This window comes from Tupaia chinensis, unplaced genomic scaffold (assembly GCF_000334495.1).
Source record: "Tupaia chinensis unplaced genomic scaffold, TupChi_1.0 Scaffold146140_1, whole genome shotgun sequence".
NCBI lineage: Eukaryota > Metazoa > Chordata > Mammalia > Scandentia > Tupaiidae > Tupaia > Tupaia belangeri.
Window position 1 is genome coordinate 856,043 of NW_006205995.1, and position 23,163 is coordinate 879,205.

At 48.0% G+C, this 23,163-nt stretch overlaps 1 protein-coding gene across 1 annotated transcript in view; it reads left to right on the forward strand.

Moving 5' to 3' along the window:
• The window catches only part of MYO5C (myosin VC), a 95,119-nt gene that overhangs the window by 32,731 nt on the left and 39,225 nt on the right, over positions 1–23,163 (forward strand). The window contains exons 12-25 of the mRNA XM_006168784.3: positions 1,189–1,329; positions 2,781–2,906; positions 5,340–5,423; positions 8,313–8,447; positions 8,860–8,957; positions 10,073–10,159; positions 10,612–10,723; positions 11,469–11,680; positions 14,800–14,965; positions 15,260–15,406; positions 16,753–16,917; positions 18,140–18,233; positions 19,433–19,496; positions 20,945–21,125. Coding sequence (XP_006168846.1) covers positions 1,189–1,329; positions 2,781–2,906; positions 5,340–5,423; positions 8,313–8,447; positions 8,860–8,957; positions 10,073–10,159; positions 10,612–10,723; positions 11,469–11,680; positions 14,800–14,965; positions 15,260–15,406; positions 16,753–16,917; positions 18,140–18,233; positions 19,433–19,496; positions 20,945–21,125 — 1,812 coding nt within the window. The remainder of the gene's footprint in view (positions 1–1,188; positions 1,330–2,780; positions 2,907–5,339; positions 5,424–8,312; positions 8,448–8,859; positions 8,958–10,072; positions 10,160–10,611; positions 10,724–11,468; positions 11,681–14,799; positions 14,966–15,259; positions 15,407–16,752; positions 16,918–18,139; positions 18,234–19,432; positions 19,497–20,944; positions 21,126–23,163) is intronic.

Consider the following 23,163-nt stretch of genomic DNA (forward strand, 5'->3'; position numbering starts at 1 on the left):
TTCCCTTTCCTCTCCTGCTCTTCCTTCTCTTCTGCGCCCTCCTCCTCCTCCTTTTTCCTCTCCTTGTTTTGGTTTGGTCTGTGTGTGTGTGTGTGTGTCTGTGTGTCTGTGTGTGCGTACGTGGTCTATCCTAGGAGTCCTACCTTCAGACGGGAGCCCATCAGCTTAGCCAGGCTCCCCAGCTCCATCTCCAGTCCCACGCGTCTCACTGCCTGTGCCTGATGCCCCAGGGGCCCGGTGGTACCGAGTGTAGAAGGGAGCAGCCCCCTTCCTTTCCTGCCGCATGCCGGCCATGGTCCTTTTCCTGTGGAGCCGCCTCGGATCCTGATGGTCATCCTAGCCTTCTCTTCCCCCCTGTTCCTGGAGACTGCGGTTAAGCTCCCACAGTGTCCCAGACACCTGTCCTGTCCCTACCAAGCCACCCTCAGGTCTCACCATGACCTTCCCCCATGCACCCCTCAGCAGACTGAGCTGCCTCTAGGAAAAGGCCATAGTGCTGAATGCCCTAGGGAGGACGGGAAGGCTTGTGTGATCTGGCCCCGCCATCTTCTGCAGCCTCCTCATATCCCTGTCACGAGTCCCCTCTAGCCTGTACCAGGTGCCTTTCTCAGCCACCTGTCCAGTAGCCGGCCCTCCCCACCAGGCTGCTCCTCCCCTACCCCCCCACTCCCACCTGCCAGCCAGACTTTACTTCGTCCTCCAGTGAAGCCTGAGCTGAGCCTCAGACACCGTCCTGAATCCCTCTTGGCCTGAACAAGTAGTGAACAAAGATCTCCATGGCCCCACAGCCAGTCTTCCCAGATGACTGCCCCACCCCCCCCCCCCATGGCCCAGCCCCCATCAGGTTGCTCTAAGCCAGAGAGGCTGGGTCCATCCTTGGGTAGCAGCAGCAAGGCGGCCGTGAGCAGAGAGGCTCAAGGCGCACAGGGCGTACCAGCAGTGCTGGCAGAAACAGGCTGGCCAGGCCTTTCTCCTGGGAGGCGGGACCCGCTTAGGCCAGGGGAGGATGAGCGCGAGACCCATGGGAGGACCTCGATCCACGGCCCTGATGCCGGGTGGGGCTGCCTGTGGCACAGGGTCTTGTGTCTGAACCGTGCGTTGCAAGTCAGCCAGGCGCCTGTGTGTTCCAGGCCCCGCTCCTGCACGCACGCTTTAATCTCTGCGTTCTGTGTTACTGTGGGTTCCCAGCATGTCTTTAAACTTGAACAAGAAGAATACATGAAGGAAGATATCCCTTGGACTCTGATAGATTTTTACGATAATCAACCAGTTATTGACCTGATTGAAGCAAAGATGGGCATCTTGGAGTTACTGGATGAAGAATGTTTGGTAACTTTTCAACATTACTGTTTTTCCAAGCTCTGAGTAGTGCAGGTGGCCAGATTGCAGAATGACTTTTTAAAACTCATTTGCAAAGTCTTGATGTGTGCCCAGTTGGTTGGAAATTAATGCTGGAACTATAGTCCTTGCAAGGACCTCAGAGGACCAGGAGAGCTCCCACCCTCAGCACGTGTGTACCACCCTTGGGTGACACGCACGGCGCCCTAGGTAATGTCCAGCAAGAAGATGACCTTTGACTCTGCCCCAGTATATGTAGAGAGGGCGGGGAAACTGCAGTGACTCCACTCTGGGTGTTCACTTCCGGGTTCTTGGGCGTCATTAGGATGTACCTCAAAAAAGCAAAACCGTGTGATTTGAGAGAAAAGATCTCCAGGAGTTTATCGTTCCTTCCCTCTGGGAGGTGTAAATTTGTGGTGGGTCAGCCTGGCAGTGTCCACCATGGGCCACAGAAATCAAATAATCCCCAGGAGAGGACACATTTTGGTTTAAAGGATATGTTTTGAGGCCCAAACATGGAATTTGTTTCTATTCCAAAGATTTATTTGTATAAAAATAATCATTACAATGTTAAAGTCTTACTTATTGGTGTTTTCTCCTGAGAATTTTCAGTTCTGTGGCTCTCACAGATTATTCTTCCTGGTGCCACATGGGCTTCACCCCCACAGTAGAATTAAAAAGAAGCAGGGCCCGGGACTCTGGAATGATCTATTGGGGGTGCAGAGACCAAGGTAGAAAGTACTCACCCCCCCTTTAGCTTGGCATTTCCCAAGTGACCAGGCTCACCATTTAGACACGTGGGATATTCAGTTCAGTGGTTCTGGGCTGAATTTAATTGATGGTTTCTGAATCACTAGTACCAAGAACAAGTTGTCCGACTAGCTTAGTTCGAGGAGATAAGATCTGGGTTCAAGGAGTCAGTTCACTGGGCAGCAAACAGAAGACAGGCTTTTCCTGGGCAGAGGGTGGGGAGGCTTGCATTCAGGTGTCGTTTCCCACTCAGCTGTGAGAAGGTCATGGCCATATAACCATGAAAGATCCCCCATTCTGGGCTTTCCCTGAACCTTTAGACTTCTTTGGCAGAAAGAATAAAATACCATCCATTTTGGAGAAATAAAATTCTTTTTCTTAAGTTATTTTATGGCCATTTCCTTTTAATATAAAATGTTCTAAAAGAACACTTACATATCCACATACATGTCTCCCTAATGCCCTCTAAATATATATACAGTTGTTATGATCCATTAATAGCCTAGAGCTGAAGACTGTGATCAAGGACACACTCAGGCCTAGAGCTGTTTAAGGAAAGGGAAGGCGAGCCCTCACACCTCCGGCAGTGTACACTGAGGTACCTGGATTGTCCTGGATTCTTAGAATCAGCACTCTGCCTCGCCTCTATTGGTGCTTTCTTATTTGCTATTTGGTTTGCTTCTCTTTTCCAGTTACCACACGGAACTGATGAAAACTGGCTTCAAAAGCTGTATAATAACTTTGTCAACAAGAACGCCTTGTTTGAGAAGCCTAGAATGTCCAACACATCCTTCATCATCCAGCACTTTGCTGATAAGGTATCCGAAGGTCCTGGATGAGTCCGTCTACCCCAGGCCAGCAGCTTCCAGAGGATGAGGCAGGCCAGCCATCGTCCTGTCAGATTCAAGTCACTCTTAGCGTGTGGCTTTGATGGAGTCGTACTACGCCTGTCTGTGTGCTGAACAATTCTTATTTGTTTTCCCACCATGAGTTTCCATGGTACTGCTTTAAAGATAACTCCATGTTGGTGGTCCTCGTTTCTGATTTCAGATTTACTATGAATTCATGAACCTCCTATTTTTTTTTTAAACTTTTTTCCCAGAGGGTCATGTGCTCATCAGAGATGGAGCAACAGAGAGAGAGGAAGAGACAGAGAAACAGGAAGAGGGAACCAGCACATCCAATGGGGTGTGGTCACGCCACAATCCATTCTTTTTTTCTATCCTGTGAGGGTTGGGGACGGGCACGGTCTTGATTAAAAGCAAATATAGACTTTATTTCAAAGATTTCTCTTTATAGCATATGGGGAGTATCTTCAAAAAGTTCATGGGAAATTTATATTTATGAAAAAACTATGCATGGATTTCAAGATCTTGTGCATCAGAATAAATTCGTACTTTAATTCCATTTTTCCACAAATTGTTTGAAGTCCCCTTGTATAGTTTCTATATGTTAAATTCTCTCACCTATCACATTCAGGAAGCCCCCTTTAGAAACATTGCACAGTGTTTCGGGTGAATGTGGGTTGGTGGAAAGAACTGCTCATGCTGTAGGGATAAATTAGGTTCTTTTTTTTTTTTTTTTTTTTGGAGAGATTTTTGCTATAGGGCGCGTGCGCTCGCCAGACAGAAAGAGACATTAGAGACAGAAAGCGAGAAATCACCCCCGGGGGGATGGTCACGCCGCAATCCCTTCTCCTCCATTCTCCTCTCGGGATCTTGGGCCCGCACGCGCACATGCCTAGCGTGAGTTTAAGCCACCGGGTCCGGGACACGAACCGCGGTTGACTACGTGGGAGCCCAGCGACATAGCCATTACGCTAACTGCTGGTTCCCAAGCGATAAATTAGGTTCTCAGCCGTATTAGACAAGGCAGTGAAATCAGAGCAAGACAGCTACACAGAGCTGCAGCAAGTCCATGCATCAGCCCTGGGTCCCAGAGTGCCCCATGGAGAGACCAAGCTGCTGTGACACTGTCCCCAGAGAGAGTCTCCTTGAACCAGAAAAGTGCTAGATTTGTTGCTCCTTTTCCTGTTTTTTTTTTTTTAAGAGATATGTTTGCTATGGGGTGTGTGCGCTTGCCAAAGAGACAGACAGAAAGCAAGAAATAAACCCTCAAGAGGATGGCTACGCCACAATCCCTTCTCCTCCATACTTTTTAATGGGATCTTGGGTACACACACACATGTGCCCAGTGTGAATTTTAAGCCACTGGATAATGCGACACAAACTGCAGTTGTCTATGTGGGAGTCCAGCGATATAAGCATTTCACCATCTGTTGCTCCCCCTTTGCCTGGTTTTTACTAGTGACTCACACCACCATCCTAGAATAATACTGTCCAGTAACACATTCACTTCATCCACCAGGGAATGTGTACAAATAGCCAGTGCTCCTGGTTCCTAACCCACCAGCAGGGACCCTTCCTTACCCAGGGACAATGCGAGTTCATGCCCAGGGAACCCTCTCTGTCTCCTGGTCCCAGACCCCCAAAAGCTTGTTTCATTGTAGTCAATAATTAATTTTAATGCATTTTTAATTTGTGAAAAATACATATCTATACATATTAAAATATACAACCCATTTTTATATGTTTAATGTTTAAGCAACCACCCTGGAGATATAGATATAGATAGATTAGATAGGTATAGATACAGATATAAATATAGACATAGATATAGATAAAATCGGCTGAGGGATTCGAGAAGCTCTACTAATCAGAAAGGGTGCACAGAGAGATTATCTAGACCACATCCCAGTGGTGCAAACATTTATTCTCTCTAAATATGACTCTGAGGCTTGGTGGCCCTCAAAACCTTACTGGTCAGCTGGATAGTTTTCCTTTCCTTTCTGCTATATTTATGCTGACTGAGGAAAATGTTTTCATTTGAACCCAATGGACACCACCAAGTTTTGTACTCATTCTGGTGGCTTCAGAGGCAAAGGGAGCCCTCACCCAGGTCTTCTTGTATGAAGTGCAAACATGACATGGAATGACTGGTCACCTGTGGCCAGAGAGAACAAGTGAGTATAGAGAGGTCAGCAGATGAGTGAGAAATCCAGGCAGTGGGAGGTCCTGGCTCTTTGAATACAAGGTTGTATTTCCAACTTTCTGAGCTTATGTAAAATGAAGCTGCTGTGATAAAAAGAAACTACCTCTTTGTTAATCTTTTTAAAAAGAGAAATAAAACTTGCACTTAGACACTGTCTGCTTTGACCTCTTTGGAATTAATTAGTCCCTTTCTCTGCATAGGTGGAGTATAAGTGTGAGGGTTTCCTTGAGAAGAACAGAGACACCGTCTATGACATGCTGGTTGAAATCCTAAGAGCAAGCAAGGTTTGTCAAATCCTAATGGGTAATGAATGTTATTCATTATGTGATTATGATTGACATGGATCTAGATGTGTCTCAGGAAAGAGCAAAAAGTGGACATATGCATATATGCTCACATATGTGTGAGAGAGAGAGATGAAGGGGGAGACGGGATATGTAGGGAGCAGCCCGAATCTGAGCAAACATCTTTAGACACTTGCAGAAACGCAGTTCCACAGGCAGTCATTTGCAGGGCAATAAATGCCATTAACATGTGAATACACTAGCAGCATCTGTGTTTCTGAAACTACAAAGCAGTATGGGGTTAAAAAAAAAAGCCACATTTGCTAATCAGAATTGGCCCAAGAAGATTAGAGAAAATTTACGTAGGACTACATGGTGCCAGACATCTTTGTATCTTCAGCTGACTTATGTCTAAAAACAATTGGCTTTACATTCCACTTTCCCTTTCCCCCATTTTCTGCCCTTTAAAAGAATAAATTTAGGACCAGCTTGGGGACGTGGCTGTCTCCACCAGAGAAGTCGAGACCACCCAACCCCTGCTCTTCTTCACTTGCATGTCTTTGTTTATTTTTATGTTTAGTCTCAAATCCACAACTCCCCCCGCACCACCACCACCAAAGCACACATTCATTTAACAGTGCAAGACACGACAAGAGAGGAAAAACTAAGCAGTGGCAAGTTTTTCACAGATAGGAATAGTAACTGTTTGAGGACTAAAATTTTGTTTCTAGCATTTGGAAGCAGTGTAGGTCCCCACTATACACAAAACACAAAATCAGATGTGCAGATGACAGAGAAGAAGGACAGCTAGAGCAACCAGTTAAAGAATAACAACTCTCATTTCATTCACTTGTTCCCATGTATTTCTATAGTTCATCCATGTGCCAGGTAGTGTCCTAAATCCTAGGATACAGCTGAACAAGGCTGGTGGTTCCTGCCTCCCTGGAACTCACCTTCTAGAAGGAGCAACACACCTTACGCACAGAAAGCCACTTGAGGGGCATTGAGTGCTCATGGAAAATTAAACATGGCAGAGAGTAGGGGTGCAAGGAAGGAGTTGCTGTGGTAAGCATCTAGGGTCCTTGAATTCATGGCTCTGTGGAATGGGCAGTGTCACCAGAACAATGACTTAGGTTTATCTTTTCCACTTCAAACATTTCTATACTACATTTTGAGACTACAAGAATATTACATTTACAAGTCTTTATTTTTGTGATGATTTGGTTATTATATTTATTCTCCCTCTTTTGAAAGATCCCAATCTTGGGTCATCACAGGTGGCATGGTGGTTAAGGTGCTGGATCCCACATGGCTGACTCTATGGTTCAAGTCCCAGACTTGGTGGCCTGAAAAACACACTGGGCATGTGTTTGTGTGCCCAAAATCCCAAGAGGAGAATGGAGGATTAGGGATTGCAGAGTGGTGATTTCTCGCTTTCTCTCTCTCTTTCCATCTCTGTCTCTCTCTGGCAGGCACACATGTCCTATGGGGAGGGGGGAATTGCAGTCCTTTAATTATACTCAAGTGTTTTTGGGCAGTTTTCCAAATAAGCGTGGGCACTTGCAGTAATGATCATAAATAAATTCCAGACCATGACAACTTCAATGATTAAAACCAATTTATGGGACCAGCTGGTGGCACAGTAGTTCAGGTGGCTGGATCACACATGGCTGACTGCATAGTTGGAGTCTTGGACTGGTGGTTTGTAAAATATGCTTGGTGCATCTGTGTGTATGCCTAAAATCACAAGAGAAGAATGGAGGAGAAGGGATTTCATGTGACCGTAATTCCCAGGGCAGGGGGCATTTATCATACCCCTACCTCCTCCAGTGAACGCATGTGCCCTATAACAAAATTAAAAAAAAAAAATTATGATGCAGCAATCAACCTCAAAGTGGCCTGTACCCTATGCACAAAAATCAGTTAACTTAATTCCCCAATTACTCCCTCAGCCCCACGCTGACCCGCGGGTCCAGTCTGGAAGATGAAAGCAAAGCTCCTGTAAGCACAGATGGCTCATTCCTGCAAGGACGCACCCAGCAGGACTCTGCCCTCTGCCGCAAAGGACAGTATTGGTGTCTGGCTTCAGAGAACAAGTTATGAGATTCACTCTGAGAAAAGACAAGACACTTAAAGAAATGGTTAATAAAAGGCAGAAAGGGTTAAATTCCTTAAAGTAGGTACAAATAGGTGAAAGATGCGGACAGTTCAAAGAAGTTGAGATTAGTTCATGCTGGGACACCAGGGAGGTGTTGTGAAGAGAGTCAGGCTGAAAACATTTTTTCCTTTTTTTTTAAAATTTGCCAGAGAGTGCACAAGCTCATCAGAGAGAGACAGAGATGGGAGAAGGCACTCCCTAATAGGACGTGTTCGTGCTACAATCGCTTCTCCATTTCTCCCTTCTGTCAGGGTTTTGGACATGCACATAAACGTGTCTGGTGTGTTTTTCAAGCTTCTGAGTCTGGGACTGAACCACATGATAAGCCAAGTGGGATGTGGCTGCCTCAACCATCCAGGCCATAGAGCTGACCTGAGCTGGGAAATACTTTAATAGAACCTTAATTTATGGGTAGGGTTTGGATCTGCAGAGATGAGAATGTGGGGTAGGGAGAGAGATTGCAGATGGAGATAGTGTGGTCCAAGAATGGAAGTGGGAATTGTAGACCTTCCACTTTCCTGAGGCTTTGAAGGAGACCCACACAGTCACTCAGCTTTCCTGTCTGTTCCCTTTTCTGCACCATCCCCCATGAGAAGGCCGATCTATTGGCTTGGCTGTAGTTGGGGCTGAGGTCGTTACTTCACTCCCCACCATTGTGACCATTTAGACCATATCTGCTAAGGACTGTGGGCACACACTTTTGCACATTGAATCCTCTCTGTTCCTTCCAGTTTCATCTCTGCGCCAGCTTTTTTCAAGAAAATCCAGTTCCTTCTTCCCCTTTCAGTTCATTGATCACAGTTAAATCTGCAAAGCCGATCATCAAGCCAAATAACAAGCACTTCCGGACCACAGTTGGGAGCAAGGTACCGTGGTGGGGTTGGAGGGTGTGGGGCTCAGGGCAGGGCCAGACCCCAGGGAGCCACATTCCAGGCCTGGACACAGACACTGGGACTCTTCAAATCCAGTGTACACACAGATGCAGAGAGTTCATTGTCACTCCTCAACCCCTAAGGCAGCACACCCTTGGGCAAACCACACCTTCGTATAATCCCATGATTTACTAAATGGTCTGCTGCTGACACAGAGCAATGTCTGTCCGGAACACTAAGACGTGCTCGTCAAGCACAGGTGTGGATTGAAGCTTCAAGAATTGTCTATGCGTGAAGTTAACTTTTCTTCTTACTGAGTAACTTACTAAAGCTAGGCTTCTTTCCACCTTGCCCTAAATATTAAATTATTTCAAAACAACCCTTGACCTCTGGCCTTGCTCCTTAGTTCCGCAGCTCTCTGTACCTGCTCATGGAGACACTCAACGCGACGACGCCTCACTACGTCCGATGCATCAAGCCGAACGATGAGAAGTTGCCCTTCGAGTAAGTGTGCTCATTCAACAGGAAACGGAAACACTGGGGAAGCATGTTCTGTTACACTGTTGGAGAATTAGCTTATAATTGTCTTGAACTTTCCTCTGTTTCTGGGTTTTTAAATGATTCAAAACAATACTGCCTTTTATGAAGTTAGCATAAACTCTTTGGCTAGGCCACTTCATCTTCAGGGGTAGGCAAAGGGGAGAGGTTTGAAAGAACAGCCGACAATGGAAGTTCATGCATCTGCGAGAGCAAGGACATCTTACGGGATGACAGAAGGGCTTGTGTGTGTAAAAGGAAGGCTGCAGGAGATCCACAGGTTCGTCCTCACACATGGGATGCGATGTGCCTCTGAGGCTCCATGGAGGAAACCCTAAACCCTTGAGTATAGGTGGTAGAGAATCCCTTTTTGCTGACAAGAGCTCAAACAGGTACCTAAAGGGGTATATGCTATCAATGAGGGGTGATGAATGTCTGTGTTCACCAGAAGGGCTAGACCTAAGCCACAGGGCCACCTATTGGGTGATTTTTGTTTTTGTTTTATTGCCAGAGGGCCTGTGCTGTCCACTGGAGAGTGAGGAAGAGACAGAAGGGGAAAGGGCAAAAGCACCCTCACAGGGTGTGGTCATACTGCATTCCCTTCTCCCTTTTTCTGTCCCGTTGGGGTGTGGGGCAGGTACACACATGTACCTTGTATATTTTTCAAGTTGCCAGGGCTGGGATTCAAACCACAGTCAACCCTATGGGATCCAGCTTCCTTAGCCTCTAGGCTACAGGGATGGCCCTGCTGAGTATTTTCTGAAAGAAATTCAGGCATCGGGTGGGTGCGTGGACCATGCAAGCATGAGCATTTCCTTCCCGCTGGTTGCTCTTCCCAAAGGCCAAAGCTTTCTCCCTGTCACCTCCTTCAGAGGCAGTTGTTCCACATGTTCACTCAGCTTTCTGGGCTCTCAGAGGCGATTTCCCTGAACATCCAACAGCTGCTTAGGAAATATCTGCTGTGTGCCTGGCATGGGGGTTACGAGGCTGGCTCCTGCCACCTGGGAGCACGTGCCACGCCTCTTCATAGGCATCTTTATCAAGTGTGATGCCCTAACACATCATAAAATCATCCTCTTCAGGTTTGACTCCAAAAGAGTTGTTCAGCAGCTGCGAGCCTGCGGGGTTTTAGAAACGATTCGCATCAGTGCACAGAGTTACCCTTCCAGGTACGTTGTCAGTCCTTGCTTTGGGGAAAAATGTCTAACTTCAGGCCTGGGCCATGAATCAAGAGAGTGGCTGCCATGAGTTCTGTTCGGACTTTTGGCTTCTGTACGATGCTCCTAAGTTTTCTCCCACTGTCCTGTGGAAAGGTCAGGAATAGGTTGTGTGCAGGGCGGAGGCCACCACCACCACCCTGTCTTCACGTTTCTGATGACAGTCCCCACTGCCTCGCCAGTACATTGAGGAGGAAAGCCGAGAGGGAGGAACAGGACAGTCGCTGGGGGAGCATGTCAACCAAAACATGCCAGCATGGTCTTGGAAGCGTCAGGGCAGGGGAGCCAAAGGCAGTGCCATCATCTCCTCACACCCCTGACCGTGGTGGCAGGTAGGGCAGCAGGGTCCCAGACACAATGGCTTCCTCTGCTCACCTGGCTTACCTCCCTCCCTGCTCTTCCAGGTGGACATACATCGAGTTCTACAGTCGCTACGGCATTCTCATGACCAAGCCAGAGCTTTCCTTCAGTGACAAAAAAGAGGTGTGCAAGGTGGTTCTACACAGGCTCATCCAGGTCAGTGTCCCTCACCTCCTGGACCACAAGCTCCTCTTTGCCTGAGTCTCAGGCTTGCGATTGTCATGAACATGAAGAAGAAGAAATGGGCCTGAGTGTGCATGTGCAAAAGAGACCAGCAGACCCGCCCACTGGGGCGTGAGCTCCTGATAACAGGGGTCTCCTGGGGGGACCCAAATTCTAGCCTTGGCTTCCTCCAGTGTCCCGCCCCGCTTTGTTCTCCCACGACCTAGTCTAGCCTCCCACAGCCCTGGCATTTAGAGAGTAGGGTCTGCAGAGCTGGCTACGGGCCACGTGGGCTGCACGCACTCCCCGTGGGTTAGAGACTGCTGGGAAGACGGGTTACGTTATGGTGAAGAGATGGGGAGGCCATGATGGCCAGCACATGGGGTGTTCGGAGAACCGCAATGAAGGACAGGTACCAGACTTCTCCAGCTTCTGCAGCTCCTCTGTGGAAACCACTTGAGAGTGGACGTGGCTCTCCAGCAGCCCTGCTGAGGCCCTCGAGGACGCCCACACCCCTTCTCACCGCCCGAGGGGTTCCATAACCTACTGTCCACCTCTCCCTCCGTCTTGGCTTTACACAAGTATAAGTTTTCACATCATGATCACAACTTTTCTGCTTTGTGTCCCAGACAAACTAGGGCCATGTTTTTGAAATCTTTGAATCGCTAAACACATTTTCCAAATACTATAGAAAACTCAAAAGGTGTTCTTTCTGATTCTGTCTTTTTTTCTTTTCCAGGATTCTAATCAATACCAGTTTGGTAAAACCAAAATTTTCTTCAGAGCAGGACAAGTGGCTTATTTAGAGAAACTCCGGCTGGATAAGCTGAGGCAGGGTTGTGTTGTGATACAAAAGCATATCCGTGGCTGGCTCCAGAGGAAGAAATTTCTCCGAGAGAGACAAGCCGCCCTGGTCATCCAGCGGTACTTCCGGGGCCAGCAAACTGTAAGGTCAGTTGGAATCAGGGAGGACATACCGAATAGCAGGGCTTTCTTTTCCATTTCTGTTTCCTTTTTAAAAGTTTATTTCTTTCTTCCATGAACAAGAGAGATAGGCACACACGAAAAGAAAGAGACAGCACCCCAATGAAGTCTTGACACTGCAGCCTACACCCCAGCTTCAGGCAGCCCCGGGCATGGGCATGCGCGGTTGCTCAGGGAGGTCTCCAGGTGGGGGCCCAGAGCCCTCCTCTGTGGGCCAGTCTCACAGAGCATTGTGTGTGTTGATTTATTTGTTTGTTTATTTGTTTGTTTATTTGTTTAAATTTGACCAGAGGACAGAGCAAGAGAGAGAAAGGGAAAGTGAGAAAGCAAGCCACCAGGTCCAGGGCTCAAACCATGGTCGGCCATGTGGGAGTCCAGCGCCCTCAAACGCCATGCCACTTGCCGGCCCCACAGTGTTGTGTTTTAGTTCTACATAACCATCTGGCCCCTGTGGGGCTTTGTTGATCATGTCCAGAGGAGAACGGTTAAGGACAAGAGACCTTTCTCCTGGGACCCGGATACAGCCACGTGTGTAAACACCCCCACCCCCTCCATGGACCTCATGGGCTCAAGGCCAGAAGGGCACGTCCCTCAGGAGCAGGTGGTGCTGGCTGCTTGGTGTCCCTTGGTGGCAGAGCTGGTGACCAGGACTCCAACGGGAGCGAGCCCTGGCCAGGGTGCTGCTGGGGAGAGGCAGTGCCCATGTGACCAGGTGGAGGCACAGAGCCCTTCCCATGGAAAAGAAAGTGCCTGAGACCAGCAACATCCCATGAAGGCTCTGAGTAAAGAATAGCCGCCAAGAATAGCCACCAAGAATAGCCCTGATCGGCCTGCCACACTCAGGGGTGGACCATGGCAGAGGGGTCCATGGCAAGGCCTCCCCAGCAAATTAGTCGCAAAGCCTTTCCCTGAGCAGGGACCTCAGCACTCTACCTGAGAGAATGGTGAGCAGAGGTCAGCCCCCCACTGTGCTGATCCCATCCCCCAGGGGCCCTGCAAGTCCACGTGACCGTGACTCTGCAGCCCACCAAAGGACCACTTATCATGAGACTTTCCACGGCCCTATCGTACCAGTGGAGAGCAGGGGGCCGGGGTGCCAGCTAGCCAGAGAGGCAGCTGTCCTTCCCAGGTCGAGGTGTGTTCCTGTTTGTCTGCCCTGCCTGCCTCCCTCCTCAGGAGGCCGTGGGCATGACCGAGAAGGCGAGTTTCTGAGGGCCAGGCCGTGTCGCTCCTTTCAAGCTTCAGGTCAGAACTCTAGCAGCCCGTGGGCTTCTCCAGATGGCAAGTGTGGCATGTACCACACATGGCCAGGCTGGCCTGCCTTCCTGTTCTTCTGGGTTCAGTTAATGACAGCATTCTCCAGGGCAGGAAACCCCAGAGGGATCTTCTACCTCAGATCCACATTCCCTTTTGATGTAGGAATCACTGGGCCTGAAACGTCCTGCCCCCATCTGCCACTCACTGTCCCACGCATGCCCTCTCACTCTTGCTCTGGTTCCCTCCCACTCAGCAGCACAGCCTCCACCTATCGCCCCCGCGTCTTTGCACATCAGGGCCTGATCCAGCCTTTTCTCTGACCCTGCCTTCAATGCTGCAAAGGCCCAGCGTTTTCTGCAGAATAGTGTCCCATCTTCGATGTGGTATGCAAAGTCCTCATGGCCATGGTGTCTCCATAACGAAAGCTCAGATCAGCTGGTGGCATGGTGGTTAAAGTAGCTGGATCCCATGTGGCCACCTGCACAGCTAGAGTCCCAGACTCAACGGCTTCAAAAACATGTTGGGCACATGTGTCCATGTGCCTAAAATCCCAAAAGGAAGGAGAAATGGAGACAGGATTGCAATGTGACCTCCTCCAATGGAGGTTCTCTCCCTCTCTCTTCCCTCTCTGGTGAGCACACGTAGCCTCTGACAAATTAAAAAAAAAAAAAAAAAAGAATGGACCATGATTGTCTGGTTCCTACTGCATCTATTCCTTGGGCCTACCACAGTGGTTTCCATAGAAGCTACCCCATAGTAGGTGCTTAGTGTGTGTGTGTGTGTGTATTTAAATGGTCCTCAACTATTTTTATAACCTCATTGACCACTAACTCCTCCAAGTTCCTAAAGGAACTTTAAAATGTACATAGAAAAATGGAATTAGTGTTTATTTTAGTGTAAAAACTACTGAAATCTGTGCATGTTTTTTTCATAATATTGCATTTTTCCTGACCTTTTTAAAAAATAATCTAGCAATTCCATCTTTCTGAGTATTTCAGGTGAGGTAGGCTTCCACACCTTTGCTTGTGCTGTTCTCTCAGGCTGAAATGCCTTTCCGAGCCTTCACCATCCGGAGAACCCTCTTGTTCCATGAGGACTAACGTCCACATCCGCGCTTCCCAGCAGATGGTTATTCCTTCCCCTGTGCTCTTGCATGGTGTCTCATCATTGGGTGTTTTATTTTTCTTCTTAGCTGCTCCATTAGGTTGCAAACTCTCAAGGCAAGAACTTTGCCCTTTCCTCCAATTCTTTAGATAGAGGCGGATAGTTTTTCAGTAAAGACCCAGATAAAAACTATTTGAGGCTTTGGGGAGTTTCTGCCATGTAGCCGGAAGGCAGCCTGAGCAGTATGTAAGTAAGAGGTATGGCTGGGTTCCAGTAAAGCTGGACAGTAGCTATTGACACCTAGACTCGGCCTCAGACCATAGCCTACCAGCCCCCAAGCTGAGCCTCCAGCGTGGTTTCTCGCATGAGCAGTGAGCAGCTGAACATGCAGGTACAAAGCCAATGTGCAGTCTCCTTCCCAGGGTCTCTATGGGGTCAGGCATGCAGGTGGCTCGAATGGCCTGCAGAGGAAGTGTATGAACAGTCCTACATGGCTTCTCACTGCCTGGCCCAGATCTGGGCTCAGAGCAGGGGAGCCAGGAGAGGCAGCCTGGGTCTGGCCTGGCAGGCGTTAAAATAAGCCACTCACAGCCTTCAACGTGGAGAGATGTAAAATGCGCAAATAACCCTTTCTACGGAAGTGCTGCCCAAGTATGCGGCTCCACAGAGGATGAAGTCAGTGCTCCGTGGCTGACAGGCTCACTCGTTCGTTCTCTTTAACCAAGGAAAGCCATCACGGCCACGGCCTTAAAGGAAGCGTGGGCAGCCATTGTCCTTCAGAAGCACTGCCGTGGGTATCTGGTTCGCAGCCTGTACCGGCTGATCCGCATGGCCACTATCATCATCCAGGCCTACACCCGGGGGTTCCTGGCAAGGAGGAGGTATCGAAAGGTAGGCGGAGACCACATGCTTTCTTGGGACAGTGTTTTCCAGGACTCGTGCTATTTGTCACCAATAGTAGTGACAAAGTTTTCTCTATGAAGACCTTCTTAGAGAGCAGGGAATCCTGGCAGGAGCGTCCGTCCTTGCCTGTGTGCTACAGGGAGGAGTCAGTATTCCCAAATCTAGGCATGGCAGGGCCCTTTAAGATGATGATGTGAAATTTGTATACTGTGGTAGTTGGGTTTCCCAACATTGGAGGAGTTAGTGGAAAAAAAAAATTGTTACAAAAATCTTGTTTTACAGATGCTAGAGGAACACAAGGCTGTGATCCTTCAGAAATACGCACGGGCGTGGTTGGCCAGACGCAGATTCCAGAATATCCGGCGATTCGTGCTCAACATTCAACTTACTTACAGGGTCCAGCGCTTGCAGAAGAAGTTGGAAGATCAGGTAGGTGTTCACGTATTCACAAGGCATCTTTCACGTCTACTTGTTTCAACATAGGCTTGTGTGTTCTAGACCTGCTCCTTAGTAGGTACACCATTAAGATTTGTGCCCTGTTAGGAGGCTTGAACTGTGTGCATGGACCCCCTGAGCCAGAATGCAGACGCACACCGTAGAGAGTTGCTCTGTGTGGCCGTGCAGGCTGTGCACAGCACAGGGGCCCAAGGAGGCAAGTGGGCAGAAGCCCAGTATGGCTCCACTTGCCAAAATACGTGTCCCTGTGTGGAGCTGCGCTGCCTGAGATGGGTGCCTTCTTTTAAACTTGGACAAGAGCAACATCTACATGCCAAGCAGGGCTCAGTTCTGCCTCAGCTCAGAGGAGCTGCCGTTTTCTACTGTGTCGACTGGAGCAATAGAGACTACCCACAGCCTGCCCTGGTTTGGGGTTCCCCATACTATTCCCAGTGGTGGGGGCAGAATCCATTCTTCTCGGCCAGTGTTAACAGCTCTGAACTATGCCATGTCCACATCTATAAAACTTACTCCCAGGCCCATCTCAAATCATACCAAAGTTCTCCTAAGGTAAACTTTAAAGCCCTAAGCTAGGCCTCCGGGGTCTTTAACAAGTGGACGAATTCCGAGGGCGTGATCGCATCCCTCGTTATGCTACTGTGTAACCGGCCTGCTCGTTACACAGCATGTGCAGAGCAGTCTGTGAAAACAGCCTCTGCCAAACAAGAGCAATGCCTACTGGGCCACTGTAGCTAGGCGAGTCTGCCATTACACAGGGTCGAGGACAGACTGGGTGGGTGGCTTGAACAGACATGGATTGTCTAACAGTTCTGGAGGCTGGAAGTCCCACATCAGGGTGTTGGCAGGGTTGGTTTTTGAGGCCTCTCACCTTGGCTTGTAGGTAGCCATCTTTTCTGTCTTTCCATGTCCACAGACACATTGTCTGTGTCCTCATCTTCTCATAGAGGAATGCTGGGCATGTTGGAATAGGGCCCTCAGGCCTCATTTCACCTAAACTAACCCTTTTAAAGTCCCTGCTTGCAAATATAGTCACATTCCAAGGTCGCTAGGTTTTAGGACTTCACCATATGACTTTGGGGGGACACAGTTCAGCCCATGACAGGTTATCTTGGAGCTCCAGGATTGGAAAGAGCCACCAGCTCAGGAAAACCCTTACCCCACAACATCTGCCTCACTGGTGACGCTGCTAGGAAAAGCCTGTGTTGTGCTAAAAGTGACCTGGGTACCGAAGCCTCAGGCCGGGGTGGAGGTTGTGAGGGGTAAGTGGAAGGGCTTCCTTGTTGTGGAGGAAACTCTCAGCTCCGACGTTTCTTTCCTAGAACAAAGAGAACCATGGACTGGTGGAGAAACTGACCAGCCTGGCCGCTCTCCGAGCCGGTGATGTGGAAAAGATTCAGAAGCTGGAAACAGAGCTGGAAAGAGCAGCCGGCCACCGGCAGCATTACGAGGAGAAGGGGAAGAGATACAAGGAGGCCGTGGAAGAGGTCAGGTGCTGGTTTGTGAATGCAGAAACACAGCGACTCCTTCCATGGAGATGAGCATTGTACACTCCCCTGTAAAGCAGATTTCTGCAGAGCAGACTGCCTTTGGCCGCCGACTTCATGAACAGAGCAAGCCTGCCTTCTGCAGCAAGGGAGATCAGAGAACTCGAGTCTCAGGGAGGAGGAGGCTGATGCTTGCAGAAGTGCAACCCAGATTTTCTCCTTTCAACTTTGCAAACTAATGAAAGGTCCCAGAAGGATCCCTGGCTGCCTGCTTCCCCCTCTTTCAGGATGATTTTGGTCCTTTGTCACTTACTTATCAGGTCTACACTCTGGAAATACCTCCTCCCACACAACGATGCTAACCTTGGGGAGGTTTTCGTGTCTGTGGTGCAGTAAAAAGGGCAGTAGACATGAAAATCAGATGTTCTAGAGTTAGATTTTATCTTTGCAACTGCCTGGCTGGGCAGCCTTGGCCAAGTCACTTAGACTCTCTAAACTTTAGCATCCTCATATGTAAAATGGAGGGACCGACAGAGTTATGTGAGGATGAAATTGTCAGATGAACTCAATCTGCCACATGCCTCGCACAAGACCCTGCACAAGTGTGAACTAATGTGACCTAAGAGGGTGGTCTTTTTGACCGCTGACTGCCCTGCACTTTCCAGAGTCCTGCAGCTCCCAGGATGGGGAGCCTGGAGCACCTGGGGCATCCCCGTGCTGTGGCTCAGTGCCCGGTGCACCGTCACCGCTGGCACTGCCAGCCTGGCAAGCACTGTATAAAGAGAAGCTGAAATGATAGAACTTGGGCTGTGCTCACTCGTCCCTCCTGAGTCATGGCCCTGTCAAAGTGCACACCGGCTTTATATCATAAATCTCGTAATGATGTCATATTAAGTATGTAAACTCCCCTGGCCACTGAGAAGCTCAAGAAAAGGAGAAAGGTATTTCCTTGACACCGAGGAGACCTTGAATTGGTTTTTCTCAGTCTCAGCCACTGCTGGGCCAGGCTGGAAAGACTGTGCTCTGACGTGGCTGTGAGCCCTTGCACATGAAGCTCAATGCAGCATCTTACAGTGGGCTGTGCCAGCTGCTACCCGTGGACAGGAGCTGGGGGGAAACAGCTAACTTAGGAATGCACATCTTTTTGCCAAGAAAGGCAGTGGTGACGACCTCAAAGCAAGGCTTTAAAAAAAAGTTTTCTTTTTTTCTTTCCCTTTTTTAGAAATTGGCAAAGCTTCAGAAGCATAATTCAGAACTGGAAATACAGAAAGAGCAGATTCAGTTGAGGCTTCAAGAGAAGACTGAAGAGTTAAAAGGTAATGCTCAAGGCGATGAATACACTGTGTGTTAGTCCATCAGTGATATTACCATACATACCGTCATCAACAGATAACTTTCCATTTTTTGGTGTCTGTTGAATGTTTTCCTTTTATCCCCCTTGATTCCCTCCTTCCCAACCTCCATTTCCCACTCTTCTCCCACACTGTGTCTGGTATCCACAGCTGCTTTCCATACGTTTATACCTTCCAGTCTTTCAGTTTCTGCCATAGAGTGCAGACATTCAGTATATATTAAATGGGGACATACAATGCTTCTCTTTCATAGTCTGGCCTGCTTCACTTAGCATTAAATCTTCCAAATTTGTCCATATATCAAATGCCAGGGTCTCATTCTTTTTTATGGCTGAGTAGTATTCCATAGTATATATATGCCACACTTTTTCAATCCATTCATCTGTTCTTAGACATTTGAGTTGATCCCTAGCAATGATGAATAATGCTGCAATAAGCATGGATGTACAAGTGTTTTTCTGAATTTATTTCTATCTTTTGAGTAGATACCCAAGATTGGAATTGCTGGGTCTTATGGTAGTTCTATTTGTAGGTCTTTGAGGAGCCTCCATATCATTCTCCACAGTGGCTGTACTAATTTACATTCCCACCAATAGTGTAGGAGAGTTCACTTTTCACCACAGCCTTACCAGCACTTATAATTTTTACTTTTAAAATCTTAGTTATTTTGACAGGGATTAGAGATCCCACAGTGCACAGGACAGTCCATTCTTCACAACAGAAACGATCCACCCAAAGTGTAATAGTGTCCAGATCAAGAAACCCTATCATAAATCGATCATTTTCTTCCCAAAGAGTTTCTGTTATCACAGTTCTAGTCCTGGACCCAACAACTGGAAAATCACACCCAGCATATGTGCATGCCCAAAACCCCATGAAGAGACTGGAGGAGAAGAGATTGAGACATGGCTATCCCCCTTAGGGGGTGATTTCTCACTTTCCCTCTCACTGACACTCTGTCATACCCTATGGCAAAAACAAACAAAAAAAAAAACCCAAAAGATCCCCTATCTTTATTTCTAGTTTACAAAACATGATACGCACTCCCATTAGTAATAAATATCACACAGTTGCTTTTACATTCTCACTTTTATGGACATGACATAAAACAATCAAGGCATCATTGTGACAGGCATGTTTAAAAGAACATTCTCCTTTTACAGAAAAAATGGACGACCTCACCAAGCAACTCTTTGACGATGTGCAGAAAGAACAACGACAAAGAACGTAAGCTTCCCTTATGGCCACCTCTCACCTATCTTCCTGTGTTTTACATTTTGCTTACTGTTTTCCCTGCTGCTAGCCGATCCTGGATACAGTGGGCAGGCTGCGGATGTTTCAGCAAAGGGGAGACCGGGAGAGTTGTCAGCACTGAGTCTGTAGTATGGGCTTCAGACACCTCACAGGCTCTGGGTTGTCCGTAATGTTCTGCTAGATGGGTTCAGGGGACTACCAGGAACTTCTTTCCTTTTTATTGCTAAGGCCATGAGGAGTTCCGAGACTACTCTTCAACTTCCACCAAGTTCAGGAATTAAGATCATTGCCTAGGAAGGAAACCTTCCTCCCTTTCCCCACTTGCTGTACATGTTCACTTGACTTTTGACCCAGAAAAAAAGGTATGTCCCCACCTCATAAAGAGGAAGACAAGTCTCCATGACTCTGTGCTGTGCCAGCCCCACCCTGCCTCAACTTCAAAGCCTTTGCCGATGTCCTGCGACTCTGGTCTGGGCTCCCCTTCTCTTAAGGAGTCAACTCAAAGCTTTTTAGATCTCAGAGTAGGGATCTATGGCAGGGTACTGGGGAGAAGCGATGTTCTCAGCACATCTCTTACAGGCCTAGAAGTCTCAGGGCTGTCTAGGGTGGGGGGATGAACTTCTCCCACACAGTTAGCAGGAGAGCCTGGGTCTGGGTAAGTGTCAAGATCTCAGAGTTAGGGGTATCACTGTAGAGTTCTGAGTTAGCAGATATGCATAAAGTGTTTTAGGATCCTACATCAGTTGTTGATCATTTGTTTGTTGATGCCAGAGGGAGCAAGCACATAAGAGAGAAGAAGAGACAGAGGGAGGGAGGGAGAGAGAAGCACCCTCAACAGGCTGGTCATGCCACAGTGTTTTTCCTCCAACTCTGTTCCATCAGGATCCTGAGCACATGCACACACACCCGGTGTGTTTTTAAAGCTGATGGGGTGGGACTTGAACCCTGCTTGGCCCTGTGGGATCCAGCTTCCACCAAAGAGTACCCACCTGCTGGGCCATCAGGCCAGTCTGGTTTAACATGGTCTCATTATGTGGTGATCCTCCTGCCTCAGCCTCCTGCGGTGCTGGAACTACAGATACCACCACGCCCAGTTTTTAGGATGGGCTGGAAATCGAACCCAAGTCTCCCATGTGGCCTCAGCCTTCTGAGTAAAAGTGTCTTCCAGCATGATCATTGTAGAGCCATGCCTCTCAGATCAGAGGGCAAAAGTAAGTTGCCTTTAACCCAGGGGACCAGGAAAGTCTGCTAAAAATGAGCCCATTGTCCACTGAACTGTCACGCAGTCCTGGGAAAATAGTTCTGTCTCCTCTTTCCAGAATCTCCTCTCATTATTTTCAAAACGATGCATTATTCCAATTCAAAGTGAAGGTTATAGAAACATTCTGAAGTGTTATTGTTTTTCTTATTTTGCCACCTAGGCTTCTTGAAAAAAGTTTCGAACTGAAAACACAGGACTACGAGAAGCAGATTCAGTCTTTAAAAGAAGAAATTCAAGCTCTCAAGGAGGAGAAGGTGCAACTCCAGTATGAGATGGAAGAGGAGCGGGTCACCGCCGCAGGCCTGAAGGGGGAGGTGGCCCGACTGCGCCAGCAGGCCAAGGTAGAGCTGCCTGGCACTTTCAGGCCTGCCCCCTTCTTCGTCATGTGACCTGTATGAGGGACAGCAGGTCTGTGTTCCATGTTCCCGCAGATAGGACAGTGAAGCACACTGTAGAAAGGGCAAAGGCAAGGCCCGCCCTTCAGTTCTTCTAAGCGTGAACCCCAGACTGCAGCTGGCTTGACAATAATTGTCTTTACTGTATTAGAGTCGGCTTTCAGGACCAGCCTGTGGCCTCGTGCTGAAGAGAGTCAGATCCCACATGACCAGCAATAGTTCAATCCTGGTCCTTGTGGCCTGAAAAATGTACAGAGTACACACGTGTGCATGTCCAGAATTCCTGACAGGGCCATGCCCCACCGGGGCGTGCTTTTTTCTATTCTCTCCCTCTCTCTCTCTTTCTCTCTCTCTGTTACTCTGTCTCTCTGTCTAGTGAGCACACTGAACACATGTGCCCTCTGGCAATTAAAAAAAAAAGACCTTTCTCATCCTTTTGAAATTACTTTATATGAAGGTCCATAAGTATGCTGACTTAGGGAATATTTGCAAATTAAATATGTAGATGCCTGTATTAAAATTAAATTACTGGGGGGCCAGCAGGTGGCGTGGTGGCTAAAGGCACTGGACTCACACATGGTTGACCACAGTTCAAGTCCCAGACCTGGCAGCTTGTTTCTCACTTTCTCACTTTCTCTCCCTCTCTCTGTAGAAGAACTTAAAAATAATAATAATGGTAAATAAAAATGAATCATTTTAAAAATTAAATTACCTTATTCACATTTTCGACTTAAAGCGTTATCAGAAAGTTCACAAAAGCTGTGATCCATTGCACAGCGTGACGAATGTGGTCAGGAACAAGGTGTTGTACATGTCCAAATCACTGAGAGTGCATTTCAGATGGCCTCAGCACAGAAAAATGACAAGTATTTGAGGTGATGGCTATGCTAATTAGCTTGATTAAATTATTCCAAATCATATTCATAAATCATAGCCTTATACCCTTAAATATATACAATGTATTATCAAATTACAAAGTATTCTTTTTTTTTACTTAAAAAAGCTGTGAGATGGGAACCAGCAGTTAACGTAATGGCTATGTCGCTGGACTCCCACGTAGTCAACCGCGGTTCACGTCCCGGCCCCGGTGGCTTAAAACTCATGCCGGGCGCATGTGCATGCGTGCCCAAGGTCCCGAGAGGAGAATGGAGGAGAAGGGATTACGGCATGACCATCCCCCCTGGGGGGGGATTTCTCGCTTTCTGTCTCTATGTCTCTCTCTCTCTCTCTGTCTGTCTGGCGAGCGCACGCGCCCTACAGTGAAAATCTCTCAAAAAAAAAAAAAAAAAGCTGTGAGAGGGCCAGCCTTGTAGCCTACTGGTTAAGGAAGCTGGATCCCACGTGGCCAGTCACAGTTCAAATCCAGCCCTGGCAGCTTGAAAAACACACTGGGCACATGTGCATGCATGTCCAAAATCCCAGCAGGATGAGGAAATGGAGGAGAAAGGACTGTGGTGTGACCATCCCTCACGGTGTGTGTCTGTGTGTGTGGGGGGGGGCAGGAAGGTGCTTCTCTCTCTCTCTCTCTCCCTCTCTCTCTCTCTCTCTCTGTGTCTCTCAGGCAAGCATGTGTATCTTCTGTCACTATAGGGCACATGTGCTTGTAGGAGAGACAGAGAGAGATGAAGGGAGAGAAAGTGAGAAATCACCCCCCAGGGATTTTCCACCTGGAATTTTGGGCATGCACGTGCACACACCCAGTGTGAGTTTCAAGCCCCTGGGTCTGGGACTCGAACCACGGTCAGCCATGTGGGAGTCCAGTGCCATAACCACTACGCCACCTGCTGGCTCCGCCTAGTAGAAGTTTTTAAATTACCTTGTTATACACAAAAATACTAGTCGTTAGCTGCATTTATTATAAGAACATATAAATATTCCCAGACAATTTCATTTAAAAAACCCTTGAGAAAAATAAAATTAAAAATGAACATATAAATAAAAGCAGTGATCTATGCTTGGACAGTTAAAGTTTAACTGAATTGTT